Source organism: Oncorhynchus tshawytscha, linkage group LG13, assembly GCF_018296145.1.
Source record: "Oncorhynchus tshawytscha isolate Ot180627B linkage group LG13, Otsh_v2.0, whole genome shotgun sequence".
Lineage (NCBI taxonomy): Eukaryota > Metazoa > Chordata > Actinopteri > Salmoniformes > Salmonidae > Oncorhynchus > Oncorhynchus tshawytscha.
The window spans coordinates 41,479,327-41,497,134 of NC_056441.1; the positions used below are offsets into that span (position 1 = coordinate 41,479,327).

A 17,808-nucleotide genomic window follows, 5' to 3' on the forward strand; every position below is an offset into this window, starting at 1 on the left:
CCTGGACTCGAACCAGGATCTCTAGTGACACAGCTAGCAACTGCGATGCAGTGACTTGCGCCACTCGGGGAGCCTTAAGTGTATTTAGATAAAACTTTTTTTGTTTGGCTAAACCGTTTGCAATCCCTTTAGAGTTGCTTGCTGGCTAGCTACAGTGGTTAACTGGCTAGTTAGCTACAGTAGGTAGCTACTGCCATCAGTCGTTATATTTGACCTATTATACCATTTGTAGAATACATAGTGGCATTTGAATATAGCTTGGGAAAAGGGAAACCGAACACAATGTGGACACGGTATACACATTTATAGCCGAAGGGATGGTCACCTTCAGAGCATTAAAACCCTTGTAATTTTTTCTTATGTTGCACCTACCCCACATTTTCCATTTTCCAGGAATAGCCTTATGTTACTAAATGTATCTAGATTATTTTCAGATTTTGTTATCAACAAATACAGATGAAAGTACAGTAAATGTAAAATGCACATAAATTCAAGCGTAACATTTCGATTCAGTCTTGTGAACTGTTGTGTCCTCACCTTTGGTCTAATCATTTCCCCATTACCTTCAAACTGTTCCCTTTCAATTGCTACTATGGTTATGCATTTAACATTTATTCTGTAAGAAACATTTCAATCAACCCCTATAGGCCAGTTCCCACAAGTGTTAAACATTAACAGATAAATGCAATGTAAAGAACTCAGAGAACACAGAAAAGTATCCCTTTTAGTAATCTATTGATTTATACAACGTCAATTTTAAAACTTCCCTTAGAAGCAGAACATAAACCAGGAAGTGTGTGACAATATTAAAATACATACACTTAATACTGCAATGTCAACGATAAAAATATAACAATCTGAGTCTCATTTTAAGTTCACATCAAATGACATTTAAGCAGATAACATTTTCAATCTTTGTGCAATGCTTTGCCATCTTAATTCACATTGTAACTTAGTGAAATTACTATCGTCTCACAGGCAATCCCCTGTGTCATACAATAAAAACACCTATAACAAAACAGTCAAGTTAAAAATAAATCATTCCTTTGACAAAAACAGACATAGGTTTGATCAAAAGCCTGAGATACCTAATTGCAATGAGAGGTATGTCACGTACATTATGCTCAAGTGGACAGGTAAATTACCTCATGGCACTGGCACTCTACTCCCCTTCCATCCATTCCTAAACCCTCCTTCCATTCTCATATTCTTATTTTTTTTGTCTCCAGTAGCTCTTCCCTTTTTTCTATCCTCTCACCCCTTTTAGCACAATCACTAGAGGCAGTGTGCCATAGCACTTCAGTTTGTAAACACACAATGGAACGCAGACACATGGGTAACACAAAACTAATGGCATGATTTCTACTGCAGCGGTCTGCCGGGTGGCTTAGCAATGACCAACAGTTTACTTTACAGGTTAGAAAGACATTTGTTACCAGCTAAAAACCAATGGTAAAAGTCACTTAAGCAATGAGATGAACTGAGCATTGGGTCTGCAAATGTACCGGATGTCACTCAGTCAGGCACTGTTGTGTGATACCTCAAAGTACGTGTGGGTAAAACACACACACAGACACACGAGGGTAATGTTTTGATTCATTCTCACTGAAATGTAAGAACATAAGATGTAGTTCACAATGAAAGTTTCACACAGTGGAAATATGAGTACCACACTGCAGAAGTAAAACTTTGTGCATGAGTAGGAGTGTGTGTTTCACTCTAACGATTGTATGAAATGGGACTGTTCTTGCCATGCTGTTCGGTGGAGTAGTCAGCTCTAGACAAGCCACTTTTCAATGCAGGTGTTGAACACGGTGTAATTGGAGTGCCAATTGATGTGCTCTACTCCAGCCATGGAGCACAGGAACAGATCCCCGCGAGCATTTAGGGTCTTCAGACCAAACACATCTCTCAAATATAACTGGGAAAGAAGGAGAAGGAGGCAAGGAATCATTATAAGACAACATCAATGTACATAGCATCTTGTGTCATGTTTACACACAACCATGGTCTAAAATAATACTTACATCCTGGTCCTTTATCTCAACGACAGTCTCGTTGTCATCATAAAATCCAAACTGACTAAAAAAGTAAAAAAAGGGATGGAACCATTGAGTTAATGACCTTGAATGAATAACACACATATATCTATACATACATACACAGTTGAAGTCGGAAGTTTACATACACCTTAGCCAAATAAATTTTAACTCAGTTTTTCACAATTCCTGACATTTAATCCTTGTAAAAATTCCTCGTCTTAGGTCAGTTAGGATCACCACTTTATTTTAAAAATGTGAAATGTCAGAATAACAGTAGAGAGAATGATTTATTCAGCTTTTATTTCTTTCATCACATTCCCAGTGGGTCAGAAGATTACATACATTCAATTAGTATTTGGTAGCATTGCCTTTAAATTGTTTAACTTGGGTCAAACGTTTCAGGTAGCCTTCCACAATAAGTTGGGTGAATTTTGGCCCATTCCTCCTGACAGAGCTGGTGTAACTGAGTCAGGTTTGTAGGCCTCCCTGCTCGCACATGCTTTTTCAGTTCTGCCCACAAATGTTCTATGGGATTGAGGTCAAGGGCTTTGTGATGGCCACTCCAATACCTTGACTTGGTTGTCCTTACGCCATTTTGCCACAACTTTGGAAGCATGCTTGGGGTCATTGTCAATTTGGAAGACCCATTTGCGACCAAGCTTTAAATTCCTGACTGATTTCTTGAGATGTTGCTTCAATATATCCACACACTTTTGCTCCTCACGAGGACTGCAGATGCAGCTAGGGCAATAAATTGCAATGTCCGTACTGTGAGACGCCTAAGACAGCGTTACAGGGAGACAGGACGGACATTTGATCGTGGGCACAAACCCACCGTCGCTGAACCAGACAGGGCTGGCAAAAAGTGCTCTTCACTGACGAGTCGCGGTTTTGTTGTAATTGCAGGCAATCTCAACGCTGTGCGTTACAGGGAAGACATCCTCCTCCCTCATGTGGTACACTTCCTGGAGGCTCATCCTGACATGACCCTCCAGCATGACAATGCCACCAGCCATACTGCTCATTCTGTGTGTGATTTCCTGCAAGACAGGAATGTCAGTGTTCTGCCATGGCCAGCAAAGAGCCCGGATCTCAATCCCATTGAACACGCCTGGGACCTGTCCAGGAACTTGCAGGTGCCTTGGAGGAAGAGTGAGGTAGCATTGCACAGCAAGAACTGGCAAATCTGGTACAATCCATGAGGAGGAGATGCACTGCAGTACATAATGCAGCTGGTGGCCACACCAGATAGTGACTGTTACTTTTAACCCCCCTTTGTTCAGGGACACATTATTCAATTTATGTTAGTCACAAGTCTGTGGAACTTGTTCAGTTTATGTCACAGTTGTGGAATCTTATGTTCATACAAATATTTACACATGTTACGTTTGCTGAAAATAAACACAGATGACAGTGAGAGGACGTTTCCTTTTTTGTTGTGTGTGTATATATATATATATATATATATATATATACACACACACACACACACAAAAGTATGTAGACATTCCTTCAAATGAGTGGATTCGGCTATTTCAGCCACACCCGTTGCTGACAGTTGTATAAAATCGAGCACACATCCATGAAATCTCTATAGACAAAGAACTTGACTGGCCTCCTCAAACATCTTTGGGATGAATTGGAACACCGACTGCGAGCTGGGCCTAATCGCCCAACCTCACTAATGCTCGTGGCTGAATGGAAGCTAGTCACTGCAGCAATGTTCCAACATCTAGTGGAAAGACTTCCCAGAAGAGTGGAGGCTGTTATAGCAGATAAGTGGGGAGGGGAACAACTCTATATTAATGTCCATTATTTTGGAATGAGATGTTTGACAAGCAGGTGTCCACGTACTTTTGGTCATGTAGTGTCTCTCTAGGAACCAAAGGCCTCATACATTAAAGTGGAGAGAGAAGATTCTTCTTAGAGGTGTCCATTTAGAACAAAACACAAAGCAGATAGAATGGAAACAATGCTTTAACAGAATATAGATTAGTAAGAATATAACACTCTTTAGGAAAGAGGAACTAGTCACCTAGACTGCCAGGGTGTGATGACTCCATCGTCTGGCCCCCCGATTAAGACCAGCTTCTTGATACGTAGGAAGTTCTTCTTCCACACTGTGTGAAAGAGAATTAATATCATATCCTAACTACACTGCCTTCAGAAATTATTCATAGCCCTTGAATTATTCCACATTGTTGTTACAGGCTGAATTCAAAATTGATTAAAACATTTTATTTTTTACCCTAATCTATCTACACGCAATACCCCATAATGATAAAGTGATAAGATGTGTGAGACCTTTGCAAATGTATTGAAAATGAAATACGGAAATATCTCATTTACATAAAGTATTTTACCCCGAGCCAATACATGTTAGAATCACTGTTGGCAGCGATTACAGCTGTGAGTCTTTATGTGTACAAGCTTAGCACACCTAGATTGTGCAACATTTGCCCATTATTATTTTCTAAATTTTTCAAGCTCTGTCAAAGTGGTTGTTGATCATTGGTAGACAACCATTTTCATGTCTTGCATAGATTTAAGTATAAACTGTGATTCTGGTGGAAAGCAGACAATCGGGTTTTCATCTAGGATTCTGCCTGTGCTTAGCTCCATTCCGGGGGGGGTTTTCAAACCTGAAATGCTCCCTAGTCCTTAACGATTACAAGAATACCCATAACATGATGCAGCCAGTTGCGTTTGATTTCAATGTCTGCTTTTTATTTTAGCATTTTTACCAATTGGTGCCTTTCTTTGTGAGATATTGGAAAACCTCCCTGGTCTTTGTGGTTGAATCTGTGTTTGAAATTCACTGCTCGACTGAGGGACCTAGACAATTGTATGTGTAGGGTACAGAGATGAGGTAATCATTCACACAGAGTGAGTCCATGCAACTTATGTAACTTTTTAAACAAATGTTATACTGGTGAATTTATTTTGGCTTGCCATAACAAATGGGTTGAATACTTAATGAAGATATTTCACCTTTCAATTTTTAATTTGTAAAGAAATTAAAAATATAATTCCACTTTGACATTGTGTGGTATTGTGTGTAAGCCAGTGACGACAAAAAATTCAGGCTGTAACACAACAATGTGGAAAAAGTCAAGGTGTGTGAATACTTTCTGAAGGCACTGTATATAAAATTGTAATTACATAACAGCAATGCTGTACAATGAGCAAAGGTTTCCTATAAAATCCAGAGTAATACAACCCCTGACATTGACTCAGCAGCAATAGAGTAGTCAGACTAACCCTTCTCTGAAATAGTGGATTAATATAGAACCCACAGCAATGTGGACAGAGTTGCTGACCTGTTGAATTGGGATTTGTCCTCTCGCTGTTCAATAAAGCCAGATAATCACTGCTGTTCACGTACATGTCCATGTGATGGGGGTCTGCAAGAGAAAACAAACACTTTAGTCGAACAAAAACTTCAACCACATATCATCAATACATCCACGTTGACTCCTTGAGAAACCCGTGGCATAGGTCATCAGATATAGAAAATCCCTCTACCTTCAGCGTTGAGGGAGTCCCCAACCCTTGTATTGCCCAATCCTCTGCTCAGCCTACTAACCTTTCCAGAAGTTGCAGATAGATATCCTTTGGCCCACTGAGGTGTAGCAGAAATGGAACAGGTTGAACTTCATGAACTGGGGGAAGAGGTACTTCAGGTAGTTTGTGTCTGAACAGAAACAAGAGAAAAGACCAGTCTCTGTTTAGTTCAGACCTCAGCAGACACTGGGAGCCAGGATGACAATGTACCATGTTTCAAACAATGCTGTTGAGCACAAAGATCAAGTTGATGGCTTCTAGTGAACGCTTACCCCCATACTGCCCAGCCTGAGGCGAGGACAGAGAGATGAAGGAGTGGACATTGTGATCAGGAAGAGTAGATAGGATCCCTCTGCAAATAAGTCCACCTGGAACAGAATGAGAGGTGGTAAATACAGGTAAATGCCAAAATAAAGGCAACACCAACATAAAGTGTAATAATAGGGCATTGGGCCACCACGAGCCAGAACTCATTCAATGCTCCGCCATGGGGCGTCCGGCATTGCCATCAGCAATTGAGGGAATGCTGCCTTTGAAATCAATGAAAGCTGCTATACTGCCCGCATTGCATCACGTCCAATGGCAGCGTCCAAGCTCAAGAAACGCAGAGGTTAAATTCTCTATAGCCAAAGAGTGTGTTCGTTCTATCTGGAAATAATGAAAAATAAAGTTGATTTTGGTTGCATATGGCCTCGTCTATACACCACTGGTTATTTTACTAAGATCTATTAAGTCAAGAAGCTACTAGCAGAAACTCTAGCTAGCTAGCTACATTGACTATGTTCACAATATTACTGGGGTAATTAGAGGCCAACTACCAGCAACAATTGAATGAGTCCTTGCGAAAAACTGGACCAAAGCTATTGTACTGACGCACAATATATGAATGTGGTACAGTAGGGGAAAATATAATAAAAGAAGCTCTCCCCCTCTGCTCTCAAAACAACAACTCTGTGTAGCAGGTAGAACGTCCCATTGACGCGACACTGTTGGCAAAGCAACATGGCGTGTATAGTGGAGCTGAAGTGTAAGATGTTCATGGCATAGGGTTTACATCATTGTCATGCTCGTCAAACTGCTCAGTGACCACTTGTGCCCTGTGGGTGGGGGCTTAGCCATGCTAGCCAAAATAATGGCCCATCCAGCATTTTTATACATGATCCAAAGCTTAACTAACTCAGGAACCACACTTGTGTGGAGTTTGCTTTCAATATACTTTGTATCCCTCATTTACTCAAGTGTTTCCAGTAGTCAGTTACCTGTACATGCATTCCCATTTCATTGTAGAAACATGAGGTGAAATTATAGCCCACACTAAATGTATAAAAATTCAAAATGGAACCAAACAAATGCAAATTATACACCCAAACCTTGAGAGTAGCAGATGAAGTGGACCCCATTTGCAGCGTTTTGCATTATGGGATAGATGGCAGCCTTGAAGCCCTCCACTTGTTTCCATAGCGGCTGTAGGCTGGAGCTGCGGTCAAACAGGTCGAAGACTGACACATTGGTTCCTGGGTGAGACTTTCAGAAGAAGATGAGGATGGGACAGATTAAAGCACTATAACAAAGATAGCCTCATCAATTAACGTTCTATAAAGCTAGGAGTGTGGGAGCATCAGACAAATAAGTGAAAATATTATGTTAATAATGACAAAATAATGCCTCAACTGACAGAATTGATTATACAAAAACAAAGCCAAGACTTATTGGTTTTTCAGCAGAGGCCAAACAGGCATACTTATATTGGTTGAAATGCCTCAGCTTGTTGTGTTATCACCTAAGTCTATCCTTTGGAAATGTATTACTACATTACTAATTAATAGGAGTCTATTGAGGTGATGTTTTGAATATTGATTGTCAGGCAGTTTGGAAGTAGTGGACCTCACAGTGTATCAAAAAGCCCCTGTGATAACTTCTCACATTCTCACACCTGCAATCCAGTGTGTATTGCCATCAAGTTGCATATTAACTTCTGTCCACTACAATAGTTTCCACTCTGACATTTAAGTTCTTTATAATCATTATAAAATGTGGTTAGGGGGTGGGGAACCACTTAACCAATGTGGGAGCCCGGAAGAGATCATCTTCAAGGAGAGGGGAAACACGTGAGATGCATAAAAGAGCATGCATATCTCCTGTTTAGTCTCCTCCCCACCTTATAACAGTCAGCTAAAACAATTCCCCCCTGGAGCCATGTAAGTATTTTCAGGTTGAATGAATTGTTGATCTTAAAAAAAGGAGAATGATCCCAAGGATCATAATCCTGAAGATTGTTTTCTTGTGCGCACACCAAGGCCAGGGGGGGTGATTAGGCAACATTATGCCAGGAACATTTTGCTCTGGAATCTGGCAACAATCAACAGCCTGTTTCCCTAGTATTCATGAAGAACTCAGCTGATAAGACTGGTGACAAACAGCTGATTTCATATTATAAACGGTGGTTCAAGCCCTGAATGCTGATTGGCTTACAGCCGTGGTATATTTAAGCAATAAGACCAGAGGGGAAAAGCGGAGTGCCTTGATACAGCCGTGGTATATTGACCATATCACAAACCTCCGAGTTGTCTTATTGTTATTATAAACTGTCTGTCAGCATTCAGGGCTCGAACCACCCAGTTTATAGCAGATGGGTATGACAATTTTTTTAAATTGTACTGTTCTAATTATATTGTTAACCAGTTTAATAGCAATACGGCCTCACGGGGGTTTGTGGTATAAGGGCTGTATCCAAGCACTTCAAGTTGCGTCGTGGTTAAGAACAGCCCTTAGCCGTGGTATATTGGCCATATAGCACATCCCGGACCTTATTGCTTAAATATAGCCTTCATAAAATAACAAGGTAACACTTGTACCAGCCCTAAACGAAAATGGAAACATTGTAGCGACCAAAGTTCTCATAAAACGCCGTAGTGTCCTGCTATTCTCAAGCAGACCACAGTAATGTTTGGTATGAGTAAACTGAGGCGCGCACCCAGCTTCCACAAGCACAATGGAAGCACCATGTACAAACATGGAAACTACCCAAAGATTGACAGTTTAAGATACTGGTATGGGCCTTACACACACATTCTACATAACTCTAGCTGCCAGATCTGTTCTGTAGTTACATAGCCTATCAGGCGTTCATTATTATCCATGAGCAATCTTTCTTTAGCTAGATTTGTGGACCGTGGTGATATCTTTTCAAACACTCACCTGATTGATGAATCGAAGCAATTCCACAAATGCCCCAGAGCTGTCGAACAACCCATGAACTATGACCACTGGTTTGTACCCGATGACTGCAGCAACAAGGCAGGCACCAAACAGTGACCACAACAGCCTTGTCGCACCACTCTTCCTTGGACTAGAGACTGCATAAGAGGGCCCGTTCATCGTTATTTAAAAAAACAACATAAAATATCGAATACTAAAATATCTTACACTGTTGTACACAATGTCCTACGAATCCGGTTACAATATTGTTGTTTGCTTTGGCGGTATTCCCTTTTCTTTAGACAAATGTTACAAATACATACAATTGTTCTCGCGTGTGCTACTACTCTGTACTCTTATTCCCCTTCATAGATCCTGTTTTAAATTAAACGAACACCCATGCTGAATGTCTGCATATGACTGGCGCTGCTTAATCACAACACGGCTTGACATTTGCTTCGTTTGTTTGTTCCGGTTCGTGATCAAAAACGCGAGACCACATGAAGTAATTTCCGGTTTCCATAGCTCCTCAAAGTAACCGCATGGCTCAACAAGTCAGCAATATATAACTAGACTGAAAAAAAATACAGAATGCACCTTTTCCCAAATGAACACACTTGGGACAACATATCCATTGTAAGCAGGGTTGTGTTCAGTCAGGACATACTCAAATGATAATTCAAGATCTGCTGAATGTTCCGGATGTCCCCAAGGCCTGGTCATTATACCAAAAAACAAGTACTGAATTATGTTTCACTCGGTTACTATTTTGCTTACCCACAAAATCACATTTTTAACACAGTATTTCCATGTAAAATGGGCTTTACTAACAAAACAGGACAAGCTGGATCTTAGAAGTAGAATTGAAACAGTCAAAATGAACATCCTGCCGAGGTTACTGTATTTGTTCCAATCACTGCCCATAGAAATCCCACCTAAACAGTGTAGGGATAAACGGATATCAAGGTTTATCTGGAACAGTAAGAGACCAAGAACTAGATATACAACATTACAATTACCAAACAACTGTGGGGGTATGTCCTTACCAAACCTCAAATATTATTATGTGTCAGCCCAATGAGACCTCTGGTGTGTTGGTGCAATTCCCAATCCAAATGGAAAGACATTGAGACTGCTTTGACAGAGATACTCATACAGTCAGTTTTGGGAAATAAGGACATAGTACTAGAAATATGCAATAGACAAAATCAGTGGGTTAATTCCTCTCTTAAGACATGGGTTAGGGTAGTTAAGCAAAATCATTTAGACAGAGAGATCAAACTGCTGAGTTGGCCCACATACGACCCCAGCTTCATCCCTGCGAAACAGTGGACGCAGAAAGGCATCACATCATGCAGTGCAATTATAAGGAATTGGGACCTAGAGAACTTCCAGGACCTAAGTAAAAAACAGGGCTTGGATAAACAAGATTTTTACAGACACTATTTCTTAAGGGAGATAAAAGGGATTGACCCAACTATTCACTAATGCATACAACTTAGGGAGTAACAAAAAAACTATTTCAAATCTCTACTTGGGTATTCAATCCGCAAAGAAACATTCTACAAACTATATTAAACAGAAATGGGAGGAGGAATTTAACATTGAAATAACTGATGAAACATGGTTGAACATACAGTGTTTAGTCAGCCAAGTTCTCCCACTTAAAAAGATGAGAGAGGCCTGTAATTTTAATCATAGGTACACTTCAACTATGACAGACAAAATGAGAAAAAAAATCCAGAAAATCACAAAACAAATCACACTGTCCATGTTTGCAGGCACCTAGTGTAGGGGGTTTTAATGTAGTTTAGAAGTTGGGGAGAAGAAGGAAGACAGGGTATAAAGTTACTTTCACATAATTTAAAAAAAAAGTTTTACTGATGTAGTTTAGCAGTTACTGATCAAACTATTCCTTTACTTTAAATTGGTATGCACAATAGTTTCCTAAATGTGTGTCTTGCAAATTATCTGAAAATAATAGACCACAAATGAGGTGTTGATTACCATTTTTTAAAAATTGGAAATACTTATACACACTATATATATATATATAAAACATCCAACAATTTCAAAGATTTTACTGAGTTACAGTTCCTATAAGGAAATCAGTAAACTGAAATACATTAATTAGGCCCTAATCTATGCATTTCACATGACTGGGAATAGACATGCATCTGTTGGTCACAGATAACTTTAAAAAAAGGTAGGGGTGTGGATCAGAAAACCAGTCAGTATCTGGTGTGACCACCATTTGCCTTATGCAGCGCGACACATCTCCTTTGCATATAGTTGACCAGGCTGTTAATTGTGGCCTGTAAACGTTGTCCCACTCCTATTCAATAGCTGTGCAAAGTTTCTGGATACTGGCGGGAACTGGTACACGTCGATCCAGAGCATCCCAAACATACTCAATGGGTGACATGTATAGTGAGTATGCAGGCCAGCTGGAACATTTTCAGCTTCCAAAAATTGTGTACAGATCCTTGCGACATGGGGTTGGGCTTATCATGCTGAAACAGGAGGTGATGGCGGCTGACAACAATGGGCCTCAGGATCTCGTCACGGTATCTCTGTGTATTCAAATTGCCATTGATAAAATGCAATTGTGTTAGTTGTCCGTAGCTTATGTATGCCCATACCATAACCCCACCATGGGGCACTCTGTTCACAACGTTGACATCAGCAAACCGCTCTCCCACACGGTAACATACATGTTGTCTGCCATCTGCCCGGTACAGTTGAAACTGGGATTAATCAGGGAAGAGCACACTTCTCCAGCGTGCCAGTGGTCATCGAAGGTGAGCATTTGCCGACTGAAGTCAGTTACGACGCCAAACTACAGTCATGTCAAGACCCTGGTGAGGATGACAAGCACGCAGATGAGCTTCCCTGAGATGGTTTCTGACAGTTTACGCAGAAATTCTTGGGTTGTGCAAACCCACAGTTTCATCAGGTGGCTGGTCTCAGACGATCCCACAAGTGAAGGAGCCAGATGTGGAACTCCTGGGCTGGCGTGGTTACACGTGGTCTGCGGAACACCATCCCAACCGTGAAGCATGGGGGTCACAGCATCATGTTGTGGTGGTGCTTTGCTGCAGGAGGGCCTGGTGCACATCATGAGGAAGGAAAATTATGTGGATATATTGAAGCAACATCTCAAGACATCCGTCAGGAATTTAAAGCTTGGTTGCAAATGGGTCTTCCAAATGGACAATGACCCCAAGCATATACTTCCAAAGTTGTGGCAAAATGGCTTAAGGACAACAAAGTCAAGGCATTGGAGTGGCCATCACAAAGTCCTGCCCTCTTCCTATAGACAATTTGCCAAAATTCACCCAACTTATTGTGGGAAGCTTGTGGAAGGCTTCCCGAAACATTTGACCCAGGTTAAACAATTTAAAGGCAATGCTACCAAATACTAATGGAGTGTATGTAATCTTCTGACCCACTGGGAATGTGATGAAAGAAATAAAAGCTGAAATAAATCATTCTCTCTACTATTATTCTGACATTTCACATTCTTAAAATAAAGTGATGATCCTAACTGACCTGAGACAGGGAATTTTTACTAGGATTAAATGTCAGGAATTGTGAAAAACTGAGTTAAAATTTATTTGGCTAAGGTGTATGTAAACTTCCGACTTCAACTGTATGGGTGTTATAGCTGGATGAGTCAATAGACGTGGCGGGCCTGGCACAGCTTCTCACACATGTCCATTACGTTTATGGGGGGTCAATTAAGGAAGATATCCTCTTCTGCAAACCACTGGAAACCAGGACAACATGAGATGATTGTTTTAGTACTGGACAGCTTTGTGACATCTGACTGATCTTGTTGTCATTGCAGGCAATCTCAACGCTGTGTGTTACAGGGACAACATCCTCCTCCTTATGTGGTACCCTTCCTGCAGGCTCATCCTGACATGACCCTCCAGCATGGCAATGCCACCAGCCAAACTGCTCGTTCTGTGTGTGATTTCCTGCAAGACAGGAATGTCAGTGTTCTGCCGTGGCCAGCGAAGAGCCTGGATCTCAATCCCATTGAGCACGTCTGGGACCTGTTGGATCGGACGGTGAGGGCTTTGGACATTCCCTCCAGGAACTTGCAGGTGCCTTGGTGGAAGAGTGGGGTACCATTTCACAGCAAGAACTGGCAAATCTGGTACAATCCATGAGGAGGAGATGCACTGCAGTACTTAATGCAGCTGGTGGCCAACTGTTACTTTGATTTTGACCCCCCCCCCTTTGTTCAGGGACACATTGTTCCATTTCGGTTAGTCACATGTCTGTGGAACATGTTTATGTCTCAATTGTTGAATCTTGTTATGTTCATACAAATATTTACACATGTTAAGTTTGCTGAAAATAAACGCAGATGACAGTGAGAGGACTTTTCTTTTTTTGCTGAGTTTACTTTCCCTAAACGGACGACACAAACAACTGGATCCGTTAACCCTTTCATGCCTTGCCTCCAGTCCACTTACCGATATTTGAACATGAGAGACGCAATCGAAATTGATCATGCAGTTCTGTGAAAATTGAATTTATTCAGAAGCCACTGACAGATTTCTGGATAGGGCTGCACTCAGAGTCTCTTGCCTTGCCGTGTTAAGACACTAATGCTCTTTGCAACGATGTACCTGTGTGAGAGTGGATTCTCGGCCCTCACTAGCATAAACTCTGACAGATATTTATTTTTAATTTTTTAAATCCCCCCCCTTTTCTCCGCAATTTTGTGGTATCCAATTTGTAGTTACAGTCTTGTCTCATCGCTGCAACTCGGACTCGGGAGAGGCGAAGGTCGAGAGCCGTGTGTCCTCTGAAGCACAACCCAACCAAGCTGCACTGCTTCTTAAATGGAAGAAGTTTGGAAACACCAAAACTCTTCCTAGAGCTGGCTGCCTGGCAAAACTGAGCAATCGGGGGAAAAGGGCCTTGGTCAGGGAGGTGACCAAGAACCCGATGGTCACTCTGACAGAGCTCCAGAGTTCCGCTGTGGAGATGGGAAGGACAATCATCTCTGCAGCACTCCACCAATCAGGCCTTTATGGTAGAGTGGCCAGACGGAAGCCACTCCTCAGTAAAAGGCACATGACAGCCCGCTTGGAGTTTGCCAAAAGGCAAAGGACTCTCAGACCATGAGAAACAATATTCTCTGGTCTGATGAAACCAAGAGTGAACTCTTTGGCCTGAATGCTAAATGTCACATCTGGAAGAAACTAGGCACCACTCATCACCTGGCCAATACCATCCCTACGGTGAAGCATGGTGATGGCAGCTGTGGGGATGTTTTTCAGCGGCATTGACTGGTAGACTAATCAGGATTGAGGGAAAGGTGAACAGAGCAAAGTACAGAGAGATTTAAACCTTCTCAGACTGGGGTGAAGGTTCACCTTCCAACAGGAAAATGACCCTAAGCACACAGCCAAGACAACACAGGAATGGCTTCGGGACAAGTCTCTGCATGTCCTTGAGTGGCTCAGCCAGAGCCCGATCAAACATCTCTGGAGAGACCTGAAAATAGCTGTGCAGTGATGCTCTCCATTCAACCTGACAGAGCTTGAGAGGATGTGCAGAGAAGAATGGGAGAAACTCCCCAAAAACAGGTTCTCCAAGCTTGTAGTGTCTTACCCAAGAAGACTCGAGGCTGTAATCTCTGCCAAAGGTGCTTCAACAAAGTACTGAATAAAGGGTCTGAATACGTACGTAAATATGATATTTCAGTTTTGATGAATAAATTTGCTAAAATTTCTAAAAACGAGTTTTTGCTTTTTCATTATTGTAGTGCATAGATTGATGAGAAAAAAACCTGATTTAATCCATTTTAGAATAAGGCTGTATCATAAATGTGGAAAAAGGGGTCTGAATACTTTCCGAATGCCCTGCAATTCATCGAAATTTGGAAACACTGGACAGTTATTTTTGTTAGGTTCTAATTCTCAGAGTAAAAAACTCAACGGACATTATGAAAGCTTAACCAAGTTTAATTCTTCCCAGAGGATCAGTACAGCTGCATTTAGACACAGACATTTCACACAAGCACTGATATTTAACACTTTCTCTATGTTGAGTCTCCTCCTACACATCTGAACAAATATGATCTTTTCTTTCTCCCTTAACATGACCTGACCTGATCTCAACCCCCCTTCATCACTAATCCATGGCTCTCCCCTTATCAATGCCTGCCACATGTGATAGCTTTCCCTACACTCAGCACATTCAAAGCTTAATTGCCCCCACCATATACTTTCCTCATACAGATAACCATTAACTCTAAAACCTAAGCACTCCCTCATTGACTTGAATAAGTACATTTCATATTCTCAGAACCCAACACTTTAATGTCTGTATTTGATCATGGCAACACTACAGAATTTGTTTTTGATTCCATTTAAGTTGTCCAGCAGACCAAAGCTGAATCCCCAGGAGTCTCAACTCCATCCTTGCCAGCAGCTCAATGTGGCATTACAGGGAATATTCGGGGTAACAGACACTACAAAAGCCTTGGAAGGCTTACAAGCTGTTACAGTGTTCTATTTGGAACAAATTGATTGTGTGCCCTATGTATCAAGCTCTTAGTTTTCTTTCTTAATCATTTTAAGAATTGAATGCCTGTGTGACTGTGCTGGTTATAAGGCTATTGCTTCATCCAAATGGGTGGTACGAAAGGTATATCTCCCAAGATTTGATACAGTTAATTAATTTGTCATTTACTGTAACAATTGCTATGATTATTATGATCTAATTAGTGTGAGGCAACAATTTTGTGCTGATTTAATTAAATATGGTGACTGAGTAATTGCTGTTTCTAGGTTTGAATACATAATGTGCCCTTTTAAAGCGCTTGCCAGCAGCAGGGACAAAAAAAGGCAAATTTTCTTAGTGCTCTTTCTTTCCTTAGCGCCCTTTCTTTCCTTAGTGCCCTTTCTTTCCTTAGTGCCCTTTCTTTCGTTAGTGCTCTTTCTTTTGTTAATGCTCTTTCTTTTCTTAGTGATCATTCTTTCCTTAGTGCTCTTTCTTTCCTTAGTGCTCTTTCTTTCCTTAGTGCTCATTCTTTCATTAGTGCTCTTTCTTTCCTTAGTGCTCTTTCTTTCGTTAGTGCTCTTTCTTTTGTTAATGCTCTTTCTTTCCTTAGTGCTCATTCTTTCCTTAGTGCCCTTTCTTTCCTTAGTGCTCTTTCTTTCCTTAGTGCTCTTTCTTTCCTTAGTGCTCTTTCTTTCCTTAGTGCTCATTCTTTCATTAGTGCTCTTTCTTTCCTTAGTGCTCTTTCTTTCCTTAGTGCTCTTTCTTTCCTTAGTGCTCTTTCTTTCCCTAGTGCTCTTTCTTTCCTTAGTGATCTTTCTTTCCTTAGTGCTCTTTCTTTCCCTAGTGCTCTTTCTTTCCTTGGTGATCTTTCTTTTCTTAGTGATCATTCTTTTCTTAGTGATCATTCTTTCCTTAGTGCTCATTCTTTCCTTAGTGCTCTTTCTTTCCTTAGTGCTCTTTCTTTCCTTAGTGCTCTTTCTTTCCTTAGTTCTCTTTCTTTCCTTAGTGATCTTTCTTTCCTTAGCGCTCTTTCTTTTCTTAGTGCTCTTTCTTTTCTTAGTGCTCTTTCTTTTCTTAGTGCTCTTTCTTTACTCGCCCCTCCCATATGGGATGAATGAATGATACTATCTAACTTCAAAAGATCATGTGAACAAACAATTGTGTATACAAAATATTTCAGTTTTTCCTGGAATGGAAACAGCAAGAGCATGGAGAAACTAATGAGCACGCACACACACACACACACACACAAACACTGGCAACTTCAAGCTTTATTGAGTCTCAGGTTTATGTGTTTACCTCCCTTGTAATGCAGATGATCTCATCTCAGTCTCTCCTCTTCCCTCATGATTTTCCTCCAGCTGAGTAATTGCTGAAACTGTAGAGTATGACTCTCGCATTAGTTTTAGTGTACACATTTGTTTCCATCTAGGCTGAGCCTGATCTTTGTCAAGTTTATTGGAATGATCGGCTGAGCCATGTAGTTGTATTTTGTTGTGTAGTTAGTCTGTGGAAGGTCATATAGAAAATTACAAACCAACGCAATCAACATGCAGAGCACTTTATCTACAGAACTTGATCTTGAACTATGAATTGATGAAATTACAAATTTAAAAAACTACACAGTTCTTGTTAGCGACTAGGTTTGCAAAGTTTTCAGATTTTCACATTTTGATACAGTCCTTCTCTCATTCTAGGATTTACTGTATTACCGGTTTAGTACACAAGGAGGTGCCAAAACGAGGACTGTTGAGCATCTTACCAGAATGCTAACAAAATTAGCACAAGGAATAGCACATTTCCATGGAGGCTGCTAGCTAAATATGCTAAAGTGTGCAAAGACAGGCAATCCAGCCCATTAAGTTATACAGGTAGGAGCTACCAAATTAGATTTTTGTTGAGTTTGGACATTTACAAGCGAATGTGAACAAGAGACATTGTTCAAATGAACAAAGTTTTGATGCACACTTGACTGCTCTGAAGCAGGACGTGTACACGCTGTGTCTGTCTGGAGTGTGTCTGTCTAGGGCACCTTATTAATTCAGCCTGCTCTGCTTGGAGAAGATGGGGGATGAGCAGAGGGGCCAAGAATGGAGGAGAAAAACGCAAGGAAATCAAGATAGCAATGGCAGCTGTACAGATAACTCATCCAAAGGGCTTTGACTTCTCAAACAGGGCAGAAAGCTTACACAATATGATGCCCCATCACCTTATTAATTCAGCAACTTACGTAGATAACTAGGAAGTTAATCTTAGGGGTCGTGTTAACGCAGAAGTCTTCATTATCCATGCAGAGAAAAAATATAACATGTAAAATCTCTTGCTGTGTTTTGTAAATGCAGATCTAAAATGCTTCTTATTGTAATTTTTGCTCGGCCTCAGACTAATTTTGCCCTGGTCAAAAGTAGTGCACTATATAGGAAGTAGTGTCAGGGTGAAATTTTGAGACATAGCCAATGTATCTTATCCGATGTGG

At 40.9% G+C, this 17,808-nt stretch overlaps 1 protein-coding gene across 4 annotated transcripts; it reads right to left on the reverse strand.

Moving 5' to 3' along the window:
* Positions 1-718: 718 nt before the first annotated feature.
* On the reverse strand, positions 719-9,320 carry LOC112264974 (lysosomal thioesterase PPT2-A). Of its 4 annotated transcripts, XM_024441914.2 has the most exons (9): positions 8,805-9,320; positions 6,977-7,130; positions 5,879-5,974; positions 5,629-5,736; positions 5,363-5,446; positions 4,078-4,162; positions 3,897-3,932; positions 2,028-2,082; positions 719-1,921 (listed from the first exon to the last, which is right to left on the reverse strand). In XM_024441914.2, the coding sequence occupies exons 1-9, from the start codon at positions 8,982-8,984 to the stop codon at positions 1,778-1,780; spliced, it is 942 nt and encodes a 313-aa protein (XP_024297682.1). In that variant the 5' UTR covers positions 8,985-9,320; the 3' UTR covers positions 719-1,777. The 4 variants fall into 4 exon arrangements, with proteins under 4 accessions (XP_024297682.1, XP_024297683.1, XP_024297684.1 ...); XM_024441915.2 differs by lacking the exon at positions 3,897-3,932 and having other exon boundaries at positions 8,805-9,315; XM_024441916.2 differs by lacking the exon at positions 719-1,921 and having other exon boundaries at positions 2,037-2,082; positions 3,897-3,964; positions 8,805-9,318.
* Between the last annotated feature and the right edge of the window lie 8,488 nt (positions 9,321-17,808).